The sequence below is a fragment of the Equus asinus genome, chromosome 24 (assembly GCF_041296235.1).
Source record: "Equus asinus isolate D_3611 breed Donkey chromosome 24, EquAss-T2T_v2, whole genome shotgun sequence".
Lineage (NCBI taxonomy): Eukaryota > Metazoa > Chordata > Mammalia > Perissodactyla > Equidae > Equus > Equus asinus.
In genome coordinates, this window is record NC_091813.1 from 64,654,646 (window position 1) to 64,668,800 (window position 14,155).

Below are 14,155 nucleotides of genomic sequence, written 5' to 3' on the forward strand. Positions count from 1 at the left end.
GGTCTGCAGGTGGTGGTGTCTTTCTGCCCCTCCTTGTGGTCGGAACAATAGTTTTCAATGCTGAAAATTAAAAAAAAGTCACACTGCATATTTGAGCAAGTGCTTTTACATATTGCCTCACGTCCGTCCTTTTTCCATTTTACTTATAAGGAGAAATTAAAGAATTTCAAAAACTCAGAAATTTATCCTTTCTGTCTTTAATTTATGTAATTATTTCTGTAACTACATCTAAGCCTCATCGATAGTTAACTCCATGCAAATCTACTAAGAATTTTCACCAGGCCAGAATTCGCATTATCTCACCAATGGAAGAAATTTCATTTAAATACCTGGTTCTTTCCACACATGAAGCTCTTCTGTCCTCACGAAGGATAATCACATATAATATAACGGCATATTTGAAAGGTCACCTTTTAATAGACACCCCCCCTTCACGTTGAAGGAGAAGGTAGCCCCTAGGATGTTGTAGGAAGCAGCCAATAAACTTCGCTCCTTATAAAGTCCTCACAAGGAGTCCCTACAGAGTGAGGTGTGAATCCTGCAAGGAAACTTTCTTTTGATAGTTATAATTAATAAGTTCTACAACGTTATTTCCCTGCTCTGTTACTCTGTGGAAATACTTGTAATTTTCATAGCCAGCAGATTTCTGTAAGTTCACTGTCCTGAAATAGCCTTGCCCAGTGGTTGAGAGTTATGTTACTTACTGCCTATTTACAAGATTGGCTACAAGATGTTCAGGGCCCAGGGCAAATAAAAATGCAGAGATCGGTGTTCAAGAACACGGTAAAAAGTGCCCTCAGGTTAAAGCTTTTTCCTCCCCTCCTTGGTCTCTCTGACCTGCCTGGTGTTGGATTTCGTGGGGAAACGTCCCACCCCCTGGGCTGGGAGATGTTTGAGGGCAAGTGCAGACCCTCACAGGTGCCTGGAGACCCGGTCCTGCACCGCAGCATGCCTGGCCCACCCGCCGTCAGGATCTCCTTCCGCCAACCAGTGAGACGACATGTGTGGCCCAGGCTGCAGGTGAGGAAGCTGAGCAGGCATCTGCCCTATCCTGGGTCGGTCTCCTCAACCACAGGCAGAAGGGCGAGCCCCTAGGGGTTGCGACGTCCACATCGGGACCCACTCGGCACCTGGATTGGGGGTGGGTGAGAGGCTTGGTCCCCCTGAGTTGCTCCTTGAAGATGTTGTGGCCCCAGCAGCCTGTGGTGGGGTGACAACCGCCACCCTCGCCCTGGACTGCGGAATGCATGCCGGACGCAACCCTCCCTGTGTCAATCGGGTCCTCGGACGCGGCGGGGAGAGGCGGCCACGGAAATAGGTCCAGGTGGGGAGTGGGGACCTGGACTGGGCCCAAGGTGCCAGGGGGTGGAGACAGCTGAGCGTCCATCCCAGCGAGGAGGGGAGGAGGGGATGCAGGCCAATCACGCGCCCCGGGATTCCACATTCCAGGCCCCGTACACGCCCCACTGTCCCTTCAGGCTCCACACACGAAACACAGACTCGAAGATAAAATTAGTGAGAGTTTCACGACTACAACTACAAGCTCAAACGCCAGGAGCAGCTTCTGTGCTGCTGGACTAGTCACAAGCCCAGCCAGGGGCCCTGCCGGTTGCATTTCAGAGATTAAATTATCTCTTTGCAACAGCAACTAAATGATGCAGAAAGGAATTCAAGCGGAGCTAACTGCAAATCTGCCAGATGGGAAGGTGTGGGAGGTGAGGGCCAGGCAGTTCTGACAGGGCCAGCGTCTCCTGTCTCAGCCTAGTCCTTGCGATAGTAACGGGAGTTAGGGAGGCAAATTAGAAACGGAGAGCGCTATTGAAAGGAATTCAGGTCTGAGGACAACGGGCACCTGCGATCCTATAAAGCAAGTGACAAATGATGAAGACATTTTCCTCCACAACACATTCAGGACTGCAGAACAGCAATGGGAGCTGTCGTTTAGGATAAAGATACTGAAAACATATTGGACACATTGGAATATAAGTAGAACAGATTATCAAAGGTGGCAAGAAAATAGTTATTCAATTGATCATCTCCCAGATTCTTCTGGGTAATCCTGTCTTCTCTTCTCTAAATTCTCAGAGCTAACATGATTTCACCACACTCTTACTCAGTAGCCTTGCCTCCCTATTTTCTGAAAATATGAAATACACAGTTTAAAAACTGAAAGGATGTAGAGGTTTAGGGCTGCATGCTGGAGCCCGGAATCAAGGATGCTTCCCAGGTTTTTAGCTTGCCAACAAGAAAGATAAAGTATATGGGAGAAAGACTACATTTGGGAGGGAAAGATGATGGGTTAGGTTAGGGTTGGTCAGAGGGACATGGAACTGGAACTCTGCAGTGGGTAGTTTAGCCCATAAATTTTCAGTTCAGGAAAGAAATTGTGCCGGATATAATCATTTGGGATCCTGAGTGACTGGTGTTTTGAGGCTGTAGGAGTGAATGTGATTGCCTGGTGCACACCTGCCGGAATGCCTACAATGGGTCAGATGCTCACTCAGTATGTGTTCACTGGAATAGAGAGGGTACAGTGAACATAGAAGGAACTGGAGGTGCACCATCTTCAAAGTCATGCCTGCAAAGGGAAGAGTAGACAGAAACGCAGATGGAAAAACCAGGAAAGCGTGGTCCCCCAGGCCCCAAGGGATGAAAGAGGTTCATGAAGGAGGCATCCCAGGAGTGTCAGATGTTGACGATGGGTCAAGTTAAGTAAACCGAGAATTGCTTGTTGGCATTAACAACTAAATCACTGATGAGCATGATTGCACTTCTTCTGTCAGGATGTTGGAGAGAGAATGCAGTTGCAGTGGATTGAGAATGACTGGGAAAGGGTAGGGAAGGCAAGAGACCATGAGCAAAGACTGATATTTAATAAGCCAACTGTAAAGAGGAAAAGAGGCATGCAGCATGAAGCGGGAGACTTGGAATCAGGGAACGAGCACGTTGCCACTTTTTGTTTTGTTTTGATTTGGTTTATTAATGATTTTATTCTGGAATGCTAAAGGAAAATCAATGGAGAATATGAGACGAAAGACTGAGCTCTGGTTGGAAAAGTTTTACCACCAAGCAGGGAAGCAGACGAGCACAGCTCTTGGCTCTGGGAGATTAGATTCAAGGGAGTAGAAATAGGGAGTCTTTCTTAAAGCCAAAGGGCCTTGAGCAGCCCTGTGTTAGGAAAGCAAAGTCTCTGAGTGCTGCTGAGTGGGTAATGGTCTCTGGGGTCATTCGACGGCTGAGCCCCGGCTGACTGAGGTGTCCGCAGTCAGAGGTGGGGGGGGCCTACCTTGGGATTATGACATTGTATTAGTTTCCTGTTGCTGCTGTGACACATTGCCACAAACAGTGGCTTAAAGCAGCACACCTTCATTATCTCACAGTTCTGGATGTTGGAAACTGCATGGGTCTCAGTGACTCACAGAAAGGCACCAACCAGGCCGCCATCCCTTAGGACGTTCTTGGGGAGACTGTTTCCTGCCTTTTCCCACTCCTAGAGGCCGCCTGCATTCCTGAGCTCGCAGTCCCTTCCTCCACGTGTAAAACCCACAGCACAGCATCCTCATAGCTCTCTGACTCTGACTCTCTCCTCTCCCTCTTCGGCTTTTAATGAGCCTTGTGATTACATTGGGCACACCTGGGTAATCCAGGCTACTCTCCCATCTCAAGATCCTTAATTGAACCACACCTGCAAAGTCCCTTTTGCCAGGGAGGGTAACAGATTCACAGGTTCTGGGTATTAGCACGTGGACATCGTTGGGGGCCGTTATTCTGTCCACCACAGGCATCTACCTACTTCTGCTGAAGTGTGATCTGTGGAGGATGGGGTCCCGCTGCTCCTGCTGCTGCTGTGAGGTGCCTGCCTCCAAATCGTGGTGCCAGCAGATCTGTAAAGTTAGAAGGAAGAGCACTGCTTGTCTGGAGAGACAAACTGGAAACAAAACCTCCAGGTTCTTACCGTTTCAGACCAAAAACCTTGCTCAAGTAAAACAGTAAGATTAGAAAATACATGCAATTGGATAAAACACATTTTATCTCTTCCACCTTTACTTCCAGATAAGATAAAGATTTCGTTGGGACCTTCAGTCAAGATGACTCAGTCAGTTCCTTCCTCAACGCCTGTGCTCCAAACCCATGGAAAGGGCATGATATTAATGGGGAGGAGATAGAGCAAAGTTCATAAAGGAGATGATCTTCTCTGTGCACGAAGAAAGAGACAGGAAAGCCAAATGCGAGCAGGGCTACAAGGAGGACCTAGTGGCTCCCAGGTCTGGAAGCAGCACTGGAATCCAGGGCTTGACTCCTGTAAAGGGGACTAAAAGTGCTCACGGCACACAGGAACTCGTGCACAGCTCACGGCGTGAGGCCAGGGGCTGGGGTGAGGCTCCTCGCCTCGCAGCACACGTGCAAGGATGCTGAAACTAAATGACTTTGTTCCAATTCCACCTGGGACTTTGGCATTTAGAAAGCTGCTAGCCTCGGGGGAAACAAGGACACAGATATGGATTCACATCCAGGAACTCAGCTGAGCTGCCCATGGCTCACGGCCTGGACCAGTGACATTTCCCATCTGACAGCCCAGCAGGAACCCAAAGAACTAGCATGGAGCGTGATTGTGTCTGTAGATATTCAGGGCTGGATGGAGACAGTTCAGAACTCCCAGGCACATAATGTGTGTTTGGGGTTGGAGGAGGATAAAAGAGAAAGAAATACAAAGTAAACAGACCCACCCATCCGAAGTAAGAAAGCTCAGCAAAAATCCACAACCCATGACAAAATATGATGTTAAAATACAGCCAATAAAATCAACTGAAGAATGAAATATTCCAGAGGAAATTAATTTTATAAGGTACTTTGACAAAGATACGTACAACTTTCAATGATGTTTCTATTCAAATCTTTTGCTCAAGTGCATATTTCCTGACAGATGGTGAAGAGAAGTCTTGAGGGGAAGTTTGGAATCAGTGTTTCTAACAGGCACCTGCAGATGGTTCAGGCACTGAAAACAGAATATGGTACCAAGAGAGGCATTATTTTACTTCTTTTGCGTTTTCTATTAGAATATTTGATTCAAGGCAAGATGCATAGAAGGTTATAAATAAACATTTATTGAGTTGGGAGCTAGCAAATGATCTTTCATGTTATTTGCCTTTTTTCTATTGTGAACTATCTTCCTTCTAAATCACCTCCTAACTCTATTTCCTGCTACAGATTATGGCCAGAAATGTCAGTACATAGTGAAGAAGTTTGCTCCAGTGACAAGTTCAGTGAGAAGACAGCAGTTGCTGATGGCCGACATGTACACAAACTCGACCTCCAGCCTCATCACATGATGAAGAGAGTAAGTCTGAATCACTGTGGGGTGTGTGGACACCTTCACACCAGAGCCTGTTGTTTCCTTCTGGGAAAGGAATTATTCCCTCCTAGGTTGGAGTCTGTGCTCCCCAGTCTTTTTCACTTCATTACACATGGTGACCTATTGCAATACACTGAATGTTTGTATCCCCTCAAATTTCTTATGTTGAGACCTAATCTCAAATATGATGGTATTTAGGGGCAGGGCCCTTAAAAGGTGATTAGATCCTGAGGGTGAAGCCCTCATGAATGAGACTGGTGCCCTTATAGAAGAGGCCCTGGGAGGTCCCTTGCCCTTCTGCCATGTGAGCACAAAGCAAAAGATAGCTGTTTATGGGGGCTGACCCCATGGCCCAGTGGTTAAGTTCACACACTCCACTTTGGTGGCCCAGGGTTTTGCTGGTTCGGATCCTGGGCGCAGATCTAGCACTGCGCATCAAGCCATGCTGAGGTGGAGTCCCACATAGCACGACCAGAAGGACCTACAACTGGAATATACAACTATGCATGGGGGGGCTTTGGGGAGAAGAAGAAGAAGAAAAAAAAAACATTGGCAACAGATGTTAGCTCAGGTGCCAATCTTTAAAAAAAAAAGAAAGAAAGATAGCCATTTATGAACCAGGAAGTAGCCCCTTGCCAGACCCAAATCTGCTGGCATCTTGATCTTGGTCTTCCCGACCTCCAGAACCGTGAGCAACAAATTTCTGTTGTTTGTAAGCCACCCAGTCCATGGTAGTTTTTGTGGCAGCCTGAGCTGACTAAGACATTTCACAACGGGGTAAGCTGGAGGTGACCTGGGATGTCAATACAGGACCTTAGTGAAAATGACACCTTTGCTTTATATTATGTATTCATTACAACCGACCAAGATGCCTTAAGTGTCCCCTCAGCTTGACTAAACTGTGGACAGGCTTCCTCCTGACTCTAGGCCCCTGAGCTCCCTTTTCTGAGAGCATTAACTTCAGAAAACTCTCAAGTTCTTTCTCTGCCCCTTTGAGATATAAGTCTTTTGAAAACTTCTTGCTAGTTTTGCAACCCAGGCCTGCCTATCTCAAGGACCAGACAGCCGTCTCTGAAACGTGGAAGGGTGGGAGCCTAGCTTCAGAGCTGCCTTATTCCAAGTTGTAGAACTGCCTCCTGTCGTGAAGATGTGAGGAAGTGTCCTTCTCCTTTGGGTAAGGCCAGTTAGCAAACAAAGGTGGACTACAAACCCTCCCTCCATTCCCCGCAGCGGATAAAAACCCTCCCGCCCTTTGTGTCAGTGGAGTTGGACACAGGCTGAGTTCTGGCCTCTCTCTACTGCAACAGTCTTGAGGCAAGTCTGCCTCAACTGCGGAACTGTGTCTGCTGCCATTCTTCGCTTTGGTGTAATAAGAATACAGAACAGTGTTCACCCGTTACCTGTTGCGTGTAACAAGCAGCCACAAATTCTCAACTGCATACGACATGAAGCATTTCTTTCTCACGCCTCTTGAGGTTGTGCTGGGCTGACTGCACCTCAGGCTGCAGCAGCTGGGGAAGGGGAATGGGGTCTGGTTCTGTGCAGCAAGACTTCATGTGTCTCTGGCTGCCTTGAGCAGTGGGCTCCCAGAGCGCGTCCTCATGGTGACAGCAGAGGTCCAAGAGAGCAAGCAGGAATGGTAAGGCCTCTTAAGGCCCAGACTTAGAACCGGCACACCGTCACTCCTGCTCTCCCTTTGCCTCAAGTGGGAAGAGCAGCAAAGTCACATAGCTAGGGGCGTGATGGAGGGATGAATAATCCAAACACTCAGCCAGCCACACAACAGGAAAAGGAATTAGCTGTTCTCAGTAAGATGTGGGAGTGTGGAAAGTGCTGGGTGTTGCTCATGGTATTTGCAACCTGTAGAGAGGGCAGCACACTGTCAACCCCGCTCAGTTTGGGCAACATCAGAAGAGACTTGATGAAGCTGCTTGTGGCCTGAGTCTACTGGGCAAACAGCATCGGCCTCCCAGGGCCCGGTGACTTCCTTGAGTCTTGAGTGTCTGCAGGCATCTTAACCCTGTTTGCAGCACATTATCATGCCATTGGGGAAACTCTGCCTCATACGGCAGCCTGATGGCCCCTCAGATTTGGACCAACATTTTCAATGTTTTATATGTTCTCAACCAAAATCTGTTCTCTACCTTGATATGATTTATTACCACCCTCAAAATGATACCCTTATTATTTACTGCATCTTTGTGCAGATCCAGGTAGATACTGCTTGGCTCCTCCTTCAAGAAAGGGGTCAGGACCAGCTGGGCATCCTATGGAAGATCACATGATTCATTACATTGATGGCCTAATATTGATCGGGCAGGATGAGCGAGTGGTACCTAGCACACTAGACACCTGGTCCCTGGCTTTGGACAGATACATGTTCCCTAAAAGTTTGGAGATAAGGCCTAGAAGACTCAGGGACTCTCTCTTTCATTAAAGTAATCAGGGATGTCTCATCCCAGTCAAAGACAATTGATGACATCTTGTATCCTGTATGGCAAAGAAGGAAGCACAATACCTGATAGATTGTTCAGGAGCTGGAAACAACACACTCCACACTCAGGAATGCTGCTCTGGTCCGTTTACTGGGTAACAAAGAAGTCTGCCAGTTTTGTTGGGGCTTGGAGCAGGAGAAGACTCTGCAATGGGTCTGGGCTGCAGTATAATTGCCATAAATTTAGTGACCTTGGGGTGCTGGAGCTGTTAGTAGAGGAAAAAGATGCAGTGTAGATACAATGGGAGGCTTCGGTGGGAGAAACACAACGCATTCTTCAAGATTCTGGAGCAAGGCCATGCTATGTACAGTGGAGGATAAAACGCCTTTTGAAGATGGCTTTTGTGTGCTACTGAGCCCAGGTCATGATGGACAATTTGCCCATGTGACATCAAGTGATCATGTGTCTTTAAATGCACATCATGAAGTGGGTCTTGTTGGATTTTCCAAGTCTTAAAGTTGGGTGGGTCCAGCAGAATTCCTTGTAAAATGGAAATGATGCACCTGGGACCAAGCCTGAGCCAGGGCAGAGGGCGTGAGCCCAGAGCCCGTTACCCACCACAGTTGCACCAGCACCCTCCATCTCACACTTCAGCAACCTGAAGAGGAGGAAAAGCTCTAGCCTGACTTTCAGATAGGCTGTCTCCGTGTGTGGGTTCAAACCAAAAATGGGCAGCAGTTGCGTTACCAACTTCCTCAGTATTGGCCTTGGATGAGAGTGGAGAGGGAAAATCTTCCCAATAGGAGGAACTTGCGCGTTTTTAAAGTTTTTTTTATTGAAGTATAATTAATGTACAAGGTGAACCTTTGGTTTTGTCTAACTGATACTAATTGAATGACACTAGGAACTTATCCCACCTGAAGAAATCTTGCCTTCTAGAAAGTTCACTCTTAGTGTTCTATTCTTTTTGTAAAGTACTTCTCTCAGAGTGTCCCATAAAATTTCTCTTGTGCCTTCATCTACTACCAGCTCAAAAGGGAAACCCTCTGAGACAGGTGGGCTTTATCGTTAATGTGTCCATACGAACAATTTAACTTATTCCTCCAATAGTTATTGTTTATCAGCTCATAGGAAAGGTGGGAAAGGACACAGCGCAAATAAGTTGACCACAGCCAGCGATGCCAAGGAGCTCCTAGGAGAGGGGAGAAAGTAGAGACAGGGCAGGTGAGGAGTCCCAGGCGGATTTTGCCTGCCCCGTAAATTTGACCAAGATAAGTCATAACAGGAGCCTTGTATATTCTTATCTTTAAAGTGGTCTATAGTCCTTAGCCTGGAATTGCCCTTAGAAACTGTGGAACATTGCCCATTGCCATTAGACACAGTTGAGTGCTTATCCCTTCAACTGTTAATGTGTGTGTGTAAGTGTGTGTGAGTGTGTGTGAGTGTGTGTGAACAAAGTATAAGTGTCAGCTCCTATGTCAGCCTGGGAAGACAGACCGTGCATTTTCATTTTTGTTGGTTTCTGACTGGTCCACAATGGCAGTACAGCATTGGCTTTGAAGACAGACGGACATGGGTCTAAACATGCAACCCCAGCATGTGGCGCACGCAGTCTCTCCGGAGCTTGTTTCCTCATCAATAATTCCTACAATGAATAGTAGCAATAAGAAAAACAAACATTAATTCTGAAAATCCACATATAGGAATGTAACACAAGCAGGATTATTCAAATGTCCTTTTATTTATGTAGATATATGTAATTTTTAGTTTGTATAACTGGATTTCTGCTGTCTCTTCCACTTATGGAAACTTAGAGTTATTACCACTCCAGGAAGGACTTACTTTTTTTTCCAGTTTATTTAGAAATAACTGACACACGTCACTGCATAAGTCTAAGGCGGACAGCACAATGGTTTGACTTCTGTGTACTGTGAAATGGTTAGCGCAGAGATTGACTTTTGAATTCATGTCGCTTTCTGAATCAGCTGAGCGCCTCTTCCCACAGAACCCTGCAGCTCTTCCTGAACTCTAAGTTCTAATTATGAAATAACATGTTTTTCCAACTCTGTGTACAACAGCCAAGTGGCCCTTTTGGATAAAAGGCTAGATGGTGTGACTTCACAGAATCCACCTGATAAAGGCATGTTGTGAAAGTGTCTCAAACAAAACATCCTAATAATTTTCCTTCTACTGCGAACATTTACAAAGTGTGAAGCAAACAGTGTTTCTGTGATCTGGTGGTTTATTTATCAGCTCTCTGGGCTCCAAAACCCACAGACCTGTTTTGAGTCACCGTCGTCTTGCACAAAACCTCAGTGAGAATGCTGCTGTCATTTCATGTTACAGGTGAGCAGCCAAGCTAGACGAAGGGTAAGGACTTGACCACGGTGGAAGCTAGTCAACGGTAGAGACGGGATTCAAACCCTGGTGGCCTGGCTCTGGGACCTCACTCTGGACTCGGACACGGTGTAGCCTCTGCGGATGAAAGAAGGTGCGTGTTTCCAAAAACAACTTGACACTTACAGTCCTTGCAGGAAGGCTCTGGGGTGTCACCTCATGTGCACTCTCTTCAGGTAAAGAGACTCAATATTACGAAAGTTTACGTGTTCCAGCACTTTTTCTCATTAAATATAAAGTCACTTTTTAGTGATTGGGTTAGACAAACCCTGTCCATAGCCTAAAGCTGGATTTTCTCCTAAACAGTGATTATCAGAACTTTTCTATTTTAGAAAACCAAATGAAGAATGAGGCAGGCTTTTCTTTTCTTTGCTGAGGAAGGTTCACCCTGAACTGACATCTGTGTCAGTCTTCCTCTGTTTTATATGTGGGTCACTGCCAGAGCATGGCTGCTGACGAGTGGTGTAGGCCTGCACCAGTGCTGAGCCCAGGCTGCCGAAGCAGAGCCCACTGAACTTCACCACTAGGCCACAGCCTGGCCCCAAGGCAGCTTCTCTTTTCTTAATGTAAAAGACTAACAGTTCTTTGATGGGTGAAAATAAAGAAGAATTACTCATTTATTTGCTTAAAAACTATCTTAGGGATTTACTAAGTGCACAGCACTGTCCTAGGTGTTGAAACAACGTGGACAAACAGTTACCAGCTACTAAAAAGTACACAGCAGTTTGGTGTGCAGCTAGCCAAGGAGTTAACAGAAAATTTGTATAAACAGATGAGATGCAGAAGAGAGGCGTGGTGCTGTAGTCATCATCTAGTTAGTTTTGGGGGAGATAACCAAAATTTTTTTTTTTTTATCGAAAGACTTCCTTTATGAAGGGCTCCAAGGAGAATAGAAAAATAAATAAGAAAGAGTAAATTTGAAGTGCATTCTCCACACTGATGTGAAAGAGAGCTTGCATACATCTCTGGACAGGATTTATCTCTGCAGTCAATTCATCTAAAGATTACACCCTACGCAATGCACAGGAACAGAATAGTATGTATATTCTTTAAGTCCCCCGAATGATTTCCTCATTATTTATGATTGTCAGCATAAGTTCACACCTGCGAATGAGGGAAGGAACACACACTTCTGTGATGGCAACACTGCTGCCTCACTGTCAAAGGGACACAGGCTTTGAGCTCTTCTCCAGGAGTGAGAGTGGGGGACCTTGATTGTGACATTTGTAAGGTGGTCCGCAGACCTGTTCCTTGACATGAATCACAAACAGGCATTCTGCTACGAAGACTTTTATACTTCTTTCATTCTCTTTTATCTTCAACATTTTTTCTCCTAAATATTCTCAATGAAGGTATTAATGTGCAAATATGAAACAGCTTAGGCTTTGGAAATAAAATCTTTCCAAACCAGCTCATTTATAAACCATGTAACATGTAATGTTTATGTAGCTCCGTTTACTCAGTTACCTCTTCTTTACATTTCGTGAAACAAGCTTGTCACAGGATAGTCTAAAATAAGCCAGCTAAACAGAGATTCAAGGCTATACGTCAAAGACTTGAGAAGGTAAATCACCCTATTGTTAATTTTTTCCCCCAAATTTCTACTCTATCTTAAAACACTCAACATATATTTTTAATTAAAATGAATTAAAATTCATGTGAGTAAGAACTGTCCTCAGATGAGAAAACTGAAACTATTTCTACAGTGTGTAACACCACTTTGAGTAATTGCTATTTTGAAATAGTCCTTGGCTATATTGGAGTCACTCGGTTTTATATTTCAAATGCCAAATACAGTACAGTACAAAGAAAGAACTCAAAAGCGAAAAAATGTGAATTCGAATTAACCTTTTTATAAAATTCTTATTTTATTTCAAATTACTAAAAAGGAATACAGAAGCCCTCCTTCTGTCTACATGCTCATTTGACCATAATAAATTATGTTCTCCAAAAGTAGACAGTGTGTAACCGTATAATCACCATATGTGTGTGAAACAGTGACTGTGAGATGGAGAGGAAGCATTGCTAGTGTTCAAAACCACAAGAGCGCCAGTGATCCCCAATCTACAACATGAGGGAAGTTCTACATGGCAGCTCTCTATAAAGTCCTTTAGATTAAAAAAAGTTGCAAGAATTTATGATCTTGTACTTACCTCTCACACAAAACATACCTTAAAGTGGATTTTTGTCCCTAAAGAATCTAACTTACAAGTTACACAGGAGATTTATTCCCCCCTCTATGTATTTTGAACAACTGAATATTGGTAACAAATACGGAAGAAAGTACAAATCTTAAAATTATTTGAAGAAACAAGGAGAAACTGCAGAGAAAAAGATAGAGAATCAGAAAAGCATAGAAGAATACTAAATGGGAAATACTCAGCAAACCTTATTTATCACTCACTAAATTTGAAAAAAAAAGCCAACATAGATGTAGATGACCAATGCTTCAGAACAAATATCCTCCTGGTTGGCAAATGATGACACTTGACCCTCTAGAGCCAAGTGCTTAATGTTGCACTTGACCTTCATTCCATGTTGGTTTTGAAATCCCTGCAGTAATCTTCTCAATCTATATCTGCTTCCTCAGAAAACAAACTAATTGTTGATGAATCACTCCTTAAGACTTTGCCAGTTACAATAAGTTCTACTGCCTTCCGAAACCATGGGTAAAAGAAAGCGTATATCAAGGGGTTCATAGCAGAATTATAATAAACACACCACACTAAAATCTCATAAACATACGGAGGAGTTATAAAGTTCATATAAGCATCAATCATGGCATCAATAATGTACGGTAGCCAAGAGACAAGAAACGCTGCCATAGCAATACCCAACGTCTTAGCAGCTTTTCTCTCTCTCTTTGCGACTCTTTCCTTGTAACTCTCGCAAGACGACTGAGCTTGGCTGGCTGCACTTTCTATCTTTCTAGCCTGATGTTTAGCCACCAAAAATATCTTACCATATATAAGCACCATGGCAACAGTGGGTGTAAAGAAGAGAAGGAAACACAGGAGCACCCAGTTTTGATTCAGTGGAGCCTGACAGCCCCCTACACAGGTGAGAGCAGCTACTAGTCCCTCGATGCCTTCTCCATTGGCCCCCGTGTAAAAGACAGAGAAGCTGTATGTGAGCGAACAGAACCAAGAGAGAATAATGCATATTCCCGACACCGAGACAGTAAACCTGGCTGGATAGGTCAGAGGCTCAGTAACAGCAATGTATCTATCGACAGAGATGCAGCATAAGTGAAACAAAGAAGCAAAGCAGAAGGAAGTATCAAAACACGTGTGAAATGTACAGTAGCTCTCCCCAAAGTACCAGCAGCTCTCCACAGACCTCACGGCGCTGAAGGGCATCACTGTCACCCCCACCAAGAAGTCAGCGCAGGCCAGGGACACGATCAGGAAGTTGGTAGGTGTGTGCAGCTGTTTGAAGTGGAGGATGGCAATAATGACCAGTAAGTTTCCCAGCACGGCCAGCACGGCCCCCAGACCGAGGACGGCATACAGAACTGCTCGGGGCCCTGGCGAGTAAGGGGTCTTCACACAGGATCCATTCACGTTCTCGTAGCAGAGCTCCACAGCTGCAGCTTGGGAGAAAGTGTCCGCCATCGCCTTCTTGATTGATTATTTTAAAATTCTCAAATTCCCTATTGCGGCAATTTAAAACAAGAAAGAGATGGCAATTTCAAAGGTTTCTGGAAGAGAAAAAAATCTCTGGTTAAAATGAAAGTCAGGAAATTTTCTACCTTTTATTTTTTGGCATAAACTTATAACACCTTGGTCTTTCCAAAAAGGATTCCCAAGTTTTTAATATATTTAGAGTGGGAACTTGTGGCAGAAAGCCATTAAAATTATAGTCAAATTTAGTACCAAATAAATGGCTGGCAATACACTTAGTCCAATCATTTATATTATCATTATATATGTTATAGAATGTAATTGGCTAATCGTTAGAAAATTCCTTT

General features: G+C 44.8%; 1 protein-coding gene across 1 annotated transcript; it reads right to left on the bottom strand.

Moving 5' to 3' along the window:
- Positions 1-12,752: 12,752 nt before the first annotated feature.
- Positions 12,753-13,874, bottom strand: LOC106823304 (trace amine-associated receptor 9). The gene has a single exon (XM_014828883.3). It carries the CDS (start codon positions 13,797-13,799, stop codon positions 12,753-12,755), a length of 1,047 nt encoding a protein of 348 aa, XP_014684369.3. The 5' UTR covers positions 13,800-13,874.
- Between the last annotated feature and the right edge of the window lie 281 nt (positions 13,875-14,155).

Bases quoted from the DNA above. Each gene is read 5' to 3' on its own strand.
- LOC106823304 (XM_014828883.3), bottom strand. From the start codon at position 13,799: ATGGCGGACACTTTCTCCCAAGCTGCAGCTGTGGAGCTCTGCTACGAG.